At 42.8% G+C, this 13013-nt stretch overlaps 1 protein-coding gene across 3 annotated transcripts in view; it reads right to left on the bottom strand.

Moving 5' to 3' along the window:
* Window positions 1-13013, bottom strand: part of ACVR2B (activin A receptor type 2B) — a 108912-nt gene that overhangs the window by 66111 nt on the left and 29788 nt on the right. Inside the window, exon 1 of one of the 3 annotated variants that reach the window (XM_064638777.1) lies at window positions 1014-1119. The exons of the other annotated variants lie outside the window; for them this stretch is intronic. Coding sequence (XP_064494847.1) covers window positions 1014-1038 — 25 coding nt within the window. The 5' untranslated portion in view covers window positions 1039-1119. Of the gene's footprint in view, window positions 1-1013; window positions 1120-13013 lie in introns of those variants that run through there. 3 annotated transcript variants of the gene reach the window in all.

Raw genomic sequence — 13013 nt, 5'->3', positions numbered from 1 at the left:
GTGGCACCTTCTGCTATTAACATCTCCTTAGCCGCTATCTCTCGTTTATTAGAGGACAACACTTCCCTATCAGCTGTGGCTCCACAAACAAGCCAAGGCCACCAAGGAGAGGGAGCTCCCAGGGACCAGCTTCCAGGGACCAGGCAGCAGCACTCCAAAAGTCTGGCTTGGCTCAGTCTCCTTAAAGCTGCACAATTTATTTCCTCCAGTAGCTGTGACTGTAAGAAGGCTGTTTCACAAAAAAAACCAAAACCAAACAAAACAAAACAAAAAAAAAAACCAACAAAAACCAAACAAAGAACAAAAAAACCCCAAACCTCCCAAAAAACATAAACTGCATTTTATCACAGAGATAACAGTGTTTCCCTGGACAGCAAGTTCCTGCTCCCAGAAAAGGCGAAGGAAGAGCCATCAGAAACCTCCCAGTGCAGCTCAGCACGACAGCAATGCTGGGGAAAAGCTGGAGGCGCAGCCAGTCCTTCTGCACCCCCTCAAGTCCTTACAGACATTCACACCAGGAAAGGGGAGGAAAGAGGCAGAACCACAAGTTGGTGGTATCTGTCTGCTTCTAATCATCTACATGGCAAAGGGCGGGGGGAGGAAAAAGGAACTGTCAACGTTTTAAATGATTAGATCAAAGCAGAGCTGCTTACCACGGGTAAAAGTAAGAGTGAGACTTCATGCTTTACCCCTCTGCTAAGTCAGAAGAAAGGGGGATGAGAAGGTAAGTGTGGTGCATCCAAGTAAGTGCTGGGTTTGAAAAGTCACCCACCCCTTAGCACAGGCAGGGACATATCTCCTTCCAGGGGTTCAAACCACCCTGTTTTCTCGTCACTGCAAATAGCTCGGGACAGACACACATGGCAGGGCAGGGACTGATTGAAAGCCACCAACGCCCTCCCTTCACCAAAAATCCGTGTTCACTCAAGCAAATGGAGCAGCATCTCTGAAATACCTCACACGCACATACACTGCCAGCATCAAGGAGAAAACATAGCTCAGAAGGATCAAACCTGGTCGGGAAGGTGGTGCCCCCATGTCCACTTCTTTACAGACTTCCCAAACTGCCCCTTGCAAACTCCCAGCTCAGCCTGACGTTTGATCTCTGACCGGGGTGAGCAAACACCACGGTGCAGAACAAATTGTTCCCTTTTCCAAAGTGGAAAGCCAGCCCTCCACGTCTCAGTTTCAACCGGGACCGATCCTGCAGCCTCAAAGAGGATGGTGCCCCACCAGGACTTGGGGGTCACAACCTTCATTTGAGTTTAAGAAAGGGCTCTGCCGACCTTCTCCACTCGAATTCCACTAATGGCATTTCCAGCCAGCAGCCCCCACCCCATCCCCTCCAGAGAGTCCCACTCTGATCCAGCTGCTCGAAGGGGGGAATTTAAGGGGAGGAAAAACACATCCCTTGGTCTCTCAAGCAGTCCTGCATTTTGCAGCATCTTACATTTCACCATGGGAGATCAAAGCAGCCCTGATATTACAACACCACAAAAGAAACTTATTTCAGGTTTTCCTGCACGAGCTCTCTGTGTCCTACTCCAAAAGAAGGAATTACAAAATTCCAGCCTACACCTCTATAAAAGAAATATTAGCAATTCAAACGAGGCTGAAATATTTTTTTTCGGTCTTTTACTCTAGCTACATAAATCAGATAGTGAAAAATAAGATCATGACACAAAAGACCAATCATAAAAATAGCCCTATTAATTTTCTTCTAAACAGCTCAAATAAATAGAGTGCCATTCCTGCATTTTGAGACTATTCAATTACAGAAGGAAAAAAAAATGATCCAGCAATACAATGCAGCTACAGCATTAGAACAGCTATGAAACCAAAAGGAGGGAGATTGATTTATTTTTTAAATTAACACTGCATTGCCCATATTGCAGAATGATCAACACAATTATCAGGAAACTTGAAAAAAAAAAAAAAAAGGATAGTCCCCAAAACATTTAAGAAAGTGTATGGCTTTTCTGAAGCACACTGGGCAGGATCTGAGGTTACTCTGGGCAGCCAGGGTGACAATAACTCATATCAGGACACAGCACAGGCGACCATAAACATCTAATTCTATTGTTCTGCCCTATAAGCAATTACTGCCTCATTATCATCACTATTAAAACCTAATGCTGCAATAGTCAGCAGATCAGCTGATCCCAAATGTCCTGCTCACTTTTTTGCAGTGGTAATTCATCAGTTTGAAAGTTTTAAAGAAATCTCATCCAGTTAATAAAATCATTACTTGTACTTGTTAAAGATTGTATTCTTTTAGCATAAATGTTTCTCACTGAGTTTGCAAACAAACTATCATAGGGGGAGAGAAAAGTGAAAAATTCCCTAAATTTCTACTTCTCACCCCTGGTTTTAACATCTCATAACTCAAGTTTCAGACTAAAATTTAGCAAGTGCAGTCTATACTCAAAAAAGGAAATTTTGTGGGGGCTTTATTGTTTTTAAATCTGAAAGCCAAAGACAGCAAACTCTCCTCATCCCCTTTCCTTCCCACAAACCAGGCAGGTTCTCCAGGCTGATCTGTGGCTTGTCCTTTCAGTGGAGCTGAAAGAACTGGACAGAGGGAAGTCAGGTTTTCCCCACTACAATTCAGGCTTTATTGAAAACGTGTCTCTAAGTGTTCTGATAAAAACTCATTTAATTCAATAGTAACTGTCATCTAATCCATGCTTCTACATATTGCAGTTAAAGGCACTTCTTATTTGCTTTTTTTAATATATATAGCGATAAAAGACTCCTTAAACAAAGTCTGATTAAAATTCAGTTATCTGTGCTCTGAGGGGAAAATGTATTTATGAAGCATTTGAGTGTTTCCATCTAATCTACTTGCACAGCCCCAACTGCACCAGGGTCCACTCAGTGATACAGTAATGGAAGAAATCATCACCATTCCCTGGGAAGGAAGAGCTTTGGTGCAAGAAAGCAAGTTTGGGGCTATGGGTGCTCTTTGGAGTACTAAACCAGCAGCTCAACCCCAGAGATGCTGGGGATGAAGGAAGTGATTCATGATGGTCCCATCCCTCCAGGGGATGGGATTTCATTCCTAATTCACAGAATCACAGAATATGCCGAGTTGGAAGGGACCCACAAGGATCATTGAGTCCAACTCTTAGCCCTGCACAGGACCATCCCCAAGAGTCACACCAGATGCCTGAGAGTATCATCCAAATGCTTCTTGAGCTCCATCAGCCTTGGTGCTGTGACCACTTCCCTGGGGAGCCTGTTTCACTGCCCAGCCACCCTCTGGGTGGTTGAACCTGAGCTTGGAAGTCCAAAACCCATCAGGATCTTGAGCTGTCATGAGAAGCTCTGGAGATGGGACGCCCACCATCACATGCAACATCCCAGTTCAGACATGACAGCATGCTCCAGACCAGGAAAAAAAGGCAGAAGAAACTTGAGTGATGCCAAACATGTCAGAAGCAGGTGTAAAATTACACCCAAAACCTACCTGATTCCCAAACCAGCACCACTTCACCTGTGATCCTCCTGAGCATCCTCACCACGACTGTGCTTCCCGAAGCTCCCTCATTAGCACCTCCAGGGGTCAAACCTCAGTGGGGAGGCCGCCCCTGCAGCATCCCCGCCCTGCCCGCAGGCAGCCATTCATAAAATACAAACCCCAACAAAAGGCACGCACACGGAGACATCCACACACACCTCTAACCGGAGAAAGACCATCTTACTCACTGCTCTCTCTCCTTCCCACGCTACCTCAAAACACTCATCTGCTGAAGCAATGCGCTGCTTGGCCGGCAGCCAGCTGGAAGCCAAAAGGGGCTTTTCCTTTCCTGCCGCTCAACCTCATTCAGGCACTTCTTGCTTGTACACAACGCTATTTATAGCTGCTGGCGAGCACCCAGGCGCAACCCAACCGCAGAGCCCCAGCGGTTCCAAAAAAAAAAAAACAACGAAAAAAAACCCCCAACAACACAAAAAACCCCAAAACAAAACAAAACAAAAAACCTACGAAAAAACACCAAACCAAAAATAAATTTAAAAAAAAAAAAAAAGAAAACAACCGAAACCAAAATAAAAACAACAACAAGAAAATAAGCTCAAGTGGAGCCGGCTCGTCGTTCCTGCTGCCGCAGACCCCGCCGCGTGCGAGCGTGGTGGAAGGGAGAGGAGAGGATGGGCTGATCCGAGTTTAAAAATAACCCAGCCAAAAAAGCCACTGCAGGGAAGCCTGACCTTTACTACTACTACGGGAGGAAAGCACGCTGCACCCCTGAGCCTGCCCGGGGAGGTAGTGCTGCTCCCTAAGGCAGGATTTGAACTAAAAGGGGGGGGGGGGAGAGGGGAAGGAAGGGAAATGGAGGGGAAAAAATATGCACCAATTAAAACAGACACTAAATTAAAAAAAAAAAAAAAAAAAAAAAAGGCAGCTTTTTTTCAGGAATAGCCCGTTTTTCCCACCTCCAAAAAGCAAAACTCTCATTCCTCTGGACACCCCTTCTGAGGGAATGATTCCAAAACATGGTTTTGTGGGAAAAGAGAGGAAGAACCAGCTTAGTTTCCTGCAGATGACAATGATAATAACAATAATAAAATTAATAATTTATATGCTATATAAAATATTTATATGCTATACATGCTAAATATGCTATATAGCATATATAGTATATGTAATATATACAGCATATACATGCTTTGTTGTTGTTATTATATTTATTGTGGTTGTTATTATTGTTATTATTATTATTATGGAAGGAAAAGGCATTAGAGAGGCTGCAGTTTCACTCTTAGGCAGAGCTGTCCCTCAAAAGAATCTGCAGACAGGGATTTCCCTTTCCCATATCATCCCACAAGTCCTGGGTGCTAGCAGTGATGCCACAAGAAAACCCATCCCTCAATCCTTCTGGTTTACACCCCTTTTCCTCCAAAATCACATTTAGTCCCAGTGGAATCACACTGCTGCCTGCTATGGAGACTTCAGCTGCTGCTCACATACACCAAAAACATCCTCTGACTTCATTTGAACACTCAGCACTGAACTGTCTCCAAATCAATGGCCAGAGGAGAGTTTCACGACCACCACTTTGCTCTCCCACAACAAAGTGACTGGAAATGAGACTTTCACAAAAAAAATAGTGGGTTTTGATCCTTTCCTCTCTGTTGTGGCATCTCTGGAGTCAGCACATGCATCCTATAGAGAACACTCAAAATTCCTTCGATTTTGGGGAGGAGTGGTAGGAATTGGCAATGATGCATCCCTGAGCAAGCACATGCACATCAGCAGAATTAAACACACTATAAACTGGACAGTTAAAAAAACACATCACACCTCAGTGAGGGTGGAAAATAGGGGAGTGACCCTGTGGGTCAGAAAACATCAGTCACTCTGTGCTTGCTCCCTTCTTCGCTTCCTCACTCCTATTTTTTCCCCCCTAAATGAAAACACTTTGATTTTGCCAAGACAGGTGTTTCAGATACAGCTTGAAAACTAATTAAATCATATCTGCAGCTTGAAAACTAATTAATCCTTTATTCCCTATTATAATAGATAATTACAATGCATGATAGGAAATGACTTGTCAGGTTTTCTGTTCAAAATCCCTGCACTTTATGGAAAATGAAGTGGGGGAAATGGTTAGAGGGCTTTCCCATTCTTCTGCAGCCCACCAAGGGAGGCTGCTAAAAGGGTGAATGTTTTTTTTTTGATATGGCATAAACAAAAACTACAGTTACTAAAAATAGCTTGGAGAATGAAAGACAATAGTAGGTTATAGTTTTTGGGTCATTTCTTTTTCTTTGAGTGCATGGTCAAGAGATTACTGGTAGAGTGCAGCCCTCATGCAAACAAACAGCAAAGTAAAACATTAATTAAAATAATGAGTAGGGTAGGATTCAATGTGTGAGACAGGCAATAGAGATGCTCCTCACTTCTTTCTCCAACACGTTTCCCATTCTAGGATCATTCTGCACCACCAGGAAGGTGATCAAACATCCACACCTGCCCACCAGCACAGGCACCCCCGAACCCACCTTCTCACCAGATTTCTCTTAAAACACCCCAGCATCTTTCTCCCACAGCAAGACAAAAAACTATGGTTGTGCTGAAAGTTTCCATAAGTCCTTTGTAACAAAATAAAGTTGTTGGTCTTATTCTGCCTTTAAAAAAAAAAAAAAAAGAGTTGAATGAATCTAAACCCACAAACTGAGGCATATCATAATTCAAAGGATGAGGACTTATTGATGCACAGACTGTTTATGAAGTGTCTAGGGAAGGAGCAAACAAAAGCAAGCCATTTGCTCTATTGCCAGTATTATTAAAAGGTGCTTCCTGAGATCTGTAAATCCTTAGTAAAAACATGGATGGGTCTGCAAAGCCACATAGGATGAAACCCACCAGGTACCAAAAAATAAAGCCATTCCAAGATTTGCACCCAACAGAAAGCAGCTTGCAACAAAAACACCCTGGATGACCATTTCCCAAAAACAAAAACCCTCAACTAATGCCAATCTTTTTGCCTTCTCTTCCATCTGTTTGCTATTCTGCAAACTTCATGACCTCAGTGCAGCTCCATGTTATCATAACCTCCTGTTTAGGGGAAGCCAGAAAGAAACAAGGGCAAGAAACAATTCTGCCCAGTACTTCTTTTGGTTTACATCTTCAGTTTGCTTTTTTTAAATTTATTTTAAAACCAGGTTTTCTAAAGCACCCAAAGATGAGGTGTGCCTTTCAAAACCCCCCAGCTCTCCAGTAGGTCCACATGGGGTTCCCCTCTAAACTTCTGCCTCTTCCTCAAATCCCCCAGAGCAGCACTAAAAAACAACCACTGCCGTGTAAAATGATCAAAAGTAGAGTCAAGGTTGTTTTCTTTCCAAAGAAACTCTTTGCCATTCAGGAAAATCTCCAGAACCTTTTGTAGCTGGCAGCAGGGAGAAGGATGACACAAGTAATTAGCATCACAGTCAAAGATCTTCAGCACATTCTGGTGCCAAATGCACTTATCGTAGCCTCCCTTAGCAAGATATTCTTGGGAGTGATCGCCCAGAGATTGACTGAGGCCCTGCATACCCTATTAATGAGGTTAATTAAAAACTGTGTTACCAGCAGGGGGACTAAAGGGTGTGAAAATAACTCAAAAGGGCCATCTCCCCTCTTCCCTGCCCAGGGAAGGTGTTATCCAGGCTGCTTTTTCCCATGAGGATGAGCAAAGGTCCCACAGCCAACTGAAGTTTTAGACCACACCTCATCCCAGCAGGAAGCATCTCCCACTGCCAGTGCATCCAAACCCACTCCTCCATCTTCACCGTCCCTGCCACAGCTTCCCAACCCACAGAGTCAATACATTACCCAATTTCACAACCTGTTGCCAACAGGATGAATACGTAAAAGAGATTTGGGGAGGGGGAAGCTGAAAGAAAAGAGGGAAAATGGATTTTAAATCAACACTATTAATTGTTTTGGTATTTGTTCATATATTAGATTAGTAGACTCAGAGGCAATTAAGCATCCTTGATAAGGGAATGCCTTGTGGCAAAGCTTACCCTACCCCTCCTGCCATTTAAGCATTTGGGATGGAAGGGAGGGAGGAAATTCCACTATTTTTTTTTTATTATGATTTTGTGCTAAAAGAAGAAGGTATTTCCAAAGTTTGCACAACTCATTAAGATACTAATTTCAAACCAATTCTTCGCATTTATCACTTTCCTTTCGAAATAGGAATTTTAAGTAATGAAGAGGAAACTAATAGGAAATATAGAGGAAAAACAGAGGAAACTTCGTTCGTATGAACAAAGAATATTAGAGAGAAAATAAACTCTCTACCTTGTTTTGCCTACACTGATTTGTTTTCTGATTTTCACCCCAACCCAAACCAATACTCTTCTAATAATATTTAGACATGTTTCTTCAGGCATTAAATCAACTGAGGATACTTAAACTGGCCTTTTATATATTTTAGAGCCTATAAAAAAAAAAATCTCATCCCTTCACATACTACTGACTTTATTTTCATTGCTATTGTCAGTATCTCATGGACTTCCCTACCCATGCAACAAATACCCCTTCCAAAGCCACTGAAAGCTTTGGGGATGAATTTGGAGATGAATTTGAAATACAACCGAGGTTATCTCCCAGCTTTGATCACTGAGCACAGCTCTCCCTCCAATTTGCTATTGCTTAATCTCCACCACAATCCTAAAGCTGTTTTTTCACCCAAATGCTCATTTCCTACTCTTTCAGTAATTAAGGTTGTAATGGAACAGCCTGGCAGCACTTAATGCTGTTTTTATTAATGCTGTAATGACTTGAGTTACAAGATATTGAGCCATTTTCATGTTTTTGCAAACGAGGGTAAGGGTTCCCCCCGCTGCTGTGGGGGTTTCTAGTTCTCCATAGTCCTCTTCAATGGATCATTTAGATTCCAGGGCAACACAGGCATTCCTAAGGAAGGCAGAGCCCACCAGACCTATCAATTGAACTATACAGTCCGAGCAAAGAGAAAGAATTTTTCAAAACTAATTATATCATAGCCTTCATTTTTTGGTGTCCAATTTGTCCAACTGGGTCTCAATTAAAGGGTCCCGATTTTCTAAGAGAGCAGCAGCTCTTTATCCACTGAATATAAACCCCTTTAAATAGATACCTCTACTTTTAAGCCTCTGAAGGCACTGACAATATTTGTAAGACATTGACCCAACATCTTGTTATGCTGACAGCCACTCAGTGGCATTTCTTTTGGTCAGTAATAACAATATTTTCTTTAAGAAAACTTTGAAGTGGTTTCAGGCAAGTTACAAGACATATTAAAAATGACACGCCATCTGCTTCCCAATGTGATGTTTTGCATTGTGTAACTAAACCAATTTAAGAACTGAAGTCTATTTGACATCTAATTAGTCTGTTTGGTAGCCTGATCACTTGTAGATGTTCTGGAGGGAAAGAAGCACTCTAACAATCTTGATCTTTTTTTTAAAAAAAAAGACAACAATTAAAAATAATTAGTCACAGAACTGCTTTTCCTTCCTAAATATTTTCTTTTTCCCCGTTTAAGAATCGAGACATATGTTTCTCCCATACTACCCTCTATTTCTGGTAGACTGTAAATCCAACCATCCTTTTTTGGCTACCACAATCAGAGAGCTTTACCAGAGCCCTGGAAAAGGGATAGGAACATTCCCTGGGTTGCAGAATCAAAAGATCCATCATCAGCACCCAACATCACGTGGTGCTGTGCTAGGTCAGCCATTTGCCTGCTCAAGTTGATGGTATTTCTCAGGAAATGCGTGGTCACCTCAAGAGTGATTTATCCTGGCAGGGTAGGACTAGGGGATAGAAGCAGTAGGCGCAATCCAAACAGAAACAAAACAACTCATACCAGAGCATTTAAAATTCAAAGTCTAGACTCGGGCTTGCAGAACTGCTGCAGCTCCTCACCACTGTGAGGAGGAAGACTATGCAGATGGTAAAACATCGAAGCAGGTCGAACTCAAAATCAGAACCTGCTGGCATCCTCTCACCATGGATGAGGATGTTCAGGCTCATATACCCACTGGGAAAGCACAGCAAGAAATAATTAAAGAGCACCTTTGCTAGGGACAGCCTGTATGGTGGTCACACCAAAAAGAAACAACAGTTTTTCATGCATGAGCGGATGATGGAGAAGGAAGCGCACACATCATCTCCAGAAGCGTTTCAAATATGCCTTGTAGAAATCAAAAAAGACAGTTCCCAGTGCTGCAGACTCGCTGCATGCACCCACACAACAACTGCAGACACATGTCAGAAGACCAGCCACAAAGCTTGATTCCAGCTTGAGCTATGAACTGCAGGGCACAGAAGCACAGTGCATGGCTCCAGGCACCATCCCTCCAGGAAAAAAAATCCAGTGGTTTTAACCCATGACATTTATGCCAGATACATTCATACCCTGATAGATCAGTTGGGGAAGTTAATGACAACATCTCAAGCCTTTCCCAGGAGCAGACACCTCCAGCCATGCTGGGAGCTCCCATCCCACCTCCATTTGGAGACAACCCTATCTCCAGCAGTCTTTGCCCATAGTGCACACCTGCTGCAAGCCCAGACCCTATTTTGGTAGGGAGGGAAGATAAATGAGTGAGAACTACAATTAGGCATGGGTAACAGTTGGAGGGAGGGTCAGATCAGGTCACTCCCAGAGGATGTTGTTCCTGGAACAACGGGTTTGTAACCTTTATCACCTCCTGCAATGAAATACGACCACTCTTCTGGCCCATCTTGTTTTCCGAGTTTATTTTCTATTGTTCTGTACTAAGCAACTGCCTGTCCTTATCAGCACTGTCCCGGTGCCACTTGTCTTCCTGTTACCTTCCCTTGTATCTCCCCAGTTTTTCAGCCGTGCCTGGACAGGCATTTGGAAGGTGTGATGAGTTTGACAGTCTGATCTCACTGCTGCCTTCCCAAAACAAGTCAAAGGGAAGAAGAAAGAAGGAAGGGGGGGGCAGGGAAAGACCATTTCAGCTAGTTAAACATGCTGCTACCCAAAAAAAAAAAAAAAAAAAAAAAAAAGAGTTGGAAGGAGACGGGGGAATTTGCTAACTTTCACTCAGCAGCAGAGCAGAGCTGCTTTCAATGTGCCATATTGACTTACCGCTGCTGGAGGCACAATAAAGGCAGCCCTCGGAGTCAATGCGGGCTCCCGCGGCTCTGTGTAAACTCCGCTTAAAATGTATTTCAAGGAACTTGATCTATTGACATGGCAACTGTGAAAACTTGAGGCCATTTGAAATTTAAATAGCATTTCCACCCCTCTGTAAATGCCAGCCGCGGGGTGGGCCCCACGGCCCTTGTGTGGAAAACGCTTTCACTGGAAGACATCTCCCCCCAACAGAATGCCTCCAGACACAACTGCTCTCCTCAAAAGCAGCCAGCACGACTGATTGGGACCCCTTTTTGATGCAAATTCATATTATTCTGTTGGGGAACAGCAGGTGTTCAGCCATGCTTTCCTTTAGAAAAATTAGGACCTTGCTTGCTCCCCCTCCTTCTTGCACTTGGCTCTTGGCTAGTTTCGATGGCTCTCACCCTCAGCAGACACTTGGGTGCCTCCTGGGCTGTGAAATACAAATTCCTATTCAGGAGCGGGACAGCATGCCCTACCAATCCATAAATATGACTTTTATTATGCATGACAAAAGCTACATGACAAATGCCCACAGCAGAGCACCCCGAGCCTCCCTGGTGTGGTGAGCACACGTCCTCTTTCCCACTGCGTGGCCACTGAGACCCAGCGTGACATGACCTGAGGTTAAAATACAGGGGAAGCATTCCACAATCAGTTTTGTTTGACTTATGGAGCTGGGCTGCCAGGAGCCTTACCAGCAACCATGCCACATAAGTAACCTTATTCCAACTGTAGGAAGAAAATAAGTTGTTGCTGAGTATCACAAAGTCACTGTGGTCTGTATAAAAGACAAAAGCTGGCTGCCCAAGCAGGGAGCACAAACTAGCCCCAGGAAAGTGCCAGTGAATGGTTCTGTTTGGGAATTATGCGTGTCACTCAACGAAAAGGTCTATCTTGAAGTAGTATCAAAAGGTCTGAAACAGGATGAAGCTCTCATGGTGGTAGGAACCATCAAAAAATGTGTTGATGTGGTGCTTAGGACATGGTTTAGTGGTGGGCCTGGCAGCACTGGGTTAATGGTCTTTTCAACCTTAATGATTCTGTGATTCTATGAGGGGTTCTTGCCCTTCCCCCCTCTCTGCTCTGCCACCTTGTCATTTGCAATTTGATTTGAGAAGAAGCAATGGAAAGGGAGAGCAGTAGAGGTAAGAACAGAAATCCACAACAAGACACACAGATAATGTGATTTTACAGAGGCACCATCTAAAATTCATGAGGTTTGGAAAGTTAAAATCCTCAGTGTCCTATCGGAACTGTATTTCCAGGATTCCCTGAATTATCTATCTGAGTAAATCTAAAGGGCTTTTCTCTTAGTATTTGTGAATACCAACTCTCTGTATGATCCCTTGAGTCTTAAAGAACAATTAGGAGGAAAAAGAAACATCTTCATGGACCTATTTAAGAAGCACATGAAAGACATGCCACGGACACCCACGGCAGGGCCAGACAAATGGATGATTAGGGCCGGCATGGTTGGAGTGACAAAGCACCACATCACCTAAGAGACCAGGGATGGAGCTGAGAAGAACCTTTAAAGATGAGGAAAAGGAGTTTAAAAAAAAAAAGACTGTGTGATCCTGGGGATGGAGGAAACATTGAAAGCAGAAAGGTAAGGCTGGGGATATTCACAGAAGGCCAAAGGAACAGATGCCAGGAGCTCTGAAATGGGAGAGTATATAGCATTTGTCCATCACTGTTTACTTTAAAAACTAAGAATTAACAAAAAAAAACAAGAAAAAAGGTAGAAATTTATGCCTGACACGTCTTTGACTCAAGCTTCAACTCAAACCTGCTATTTGCAGTTGAAAGTGCCTATTAAAAAGTTACACAACCAATATTTTATCTGGCCACTTTTAGATACTGTCACTTCAGTCCTCTTCAATAATAAAAAGGTAGAGGGATGAGTGATAAACTAAAGTGAATTTATTTCAGCTTTTCAAAGTCAAAACAAAAATCATGAAACCTTTGGGAATATTACCCTAACTTAAATTCTTAATTTGAGACCCATTTATTTAAGCACAATGTTAAGATAGACACTTGAATTTATAAAATCACAAGGCACTTTCAGAAAATTTGCCACTTGTTATTGCCAATAATGATCACTGTCTCTATCACAGGCTCCAGTGAGGACTCTATTATGTTGGGCCCTTTATGAAATACAATCCACACCATTAAAAATCTATCTGGCTGCCTTACAGCAGATACAAAGAAAAATACCTAATAAAGTTCTGAAAGAAGGCTTGAAAGTCTTCTCTATATTTCTTTTCACAGAAAATTTGAATCAAAGAGAACATTACTCAGTGGTTATAGATGCAATTTTTTGATATATATTATTTTTATATATATGTGTGTTAATACATACACACATGCATATATATT

Source organism: Pseudopipra pipra, chromosome 1 (genome assembly GCF_036250125.1).
Source record: "Pseudopipra pipra isolate bDixPip1 chromosome 1, bDixPip1.hap1, whole genome shotgun sequence".
Taxonomy (NCBI): Eukaryota; Metazoa; Chordata; class Aves; order Passeriformes; family Pipridae; genus Pseudopipra; species Pseudopipra pipra.
This window is presented reverse-complemented; position numbering and strand designations above follow the sequence as displayed.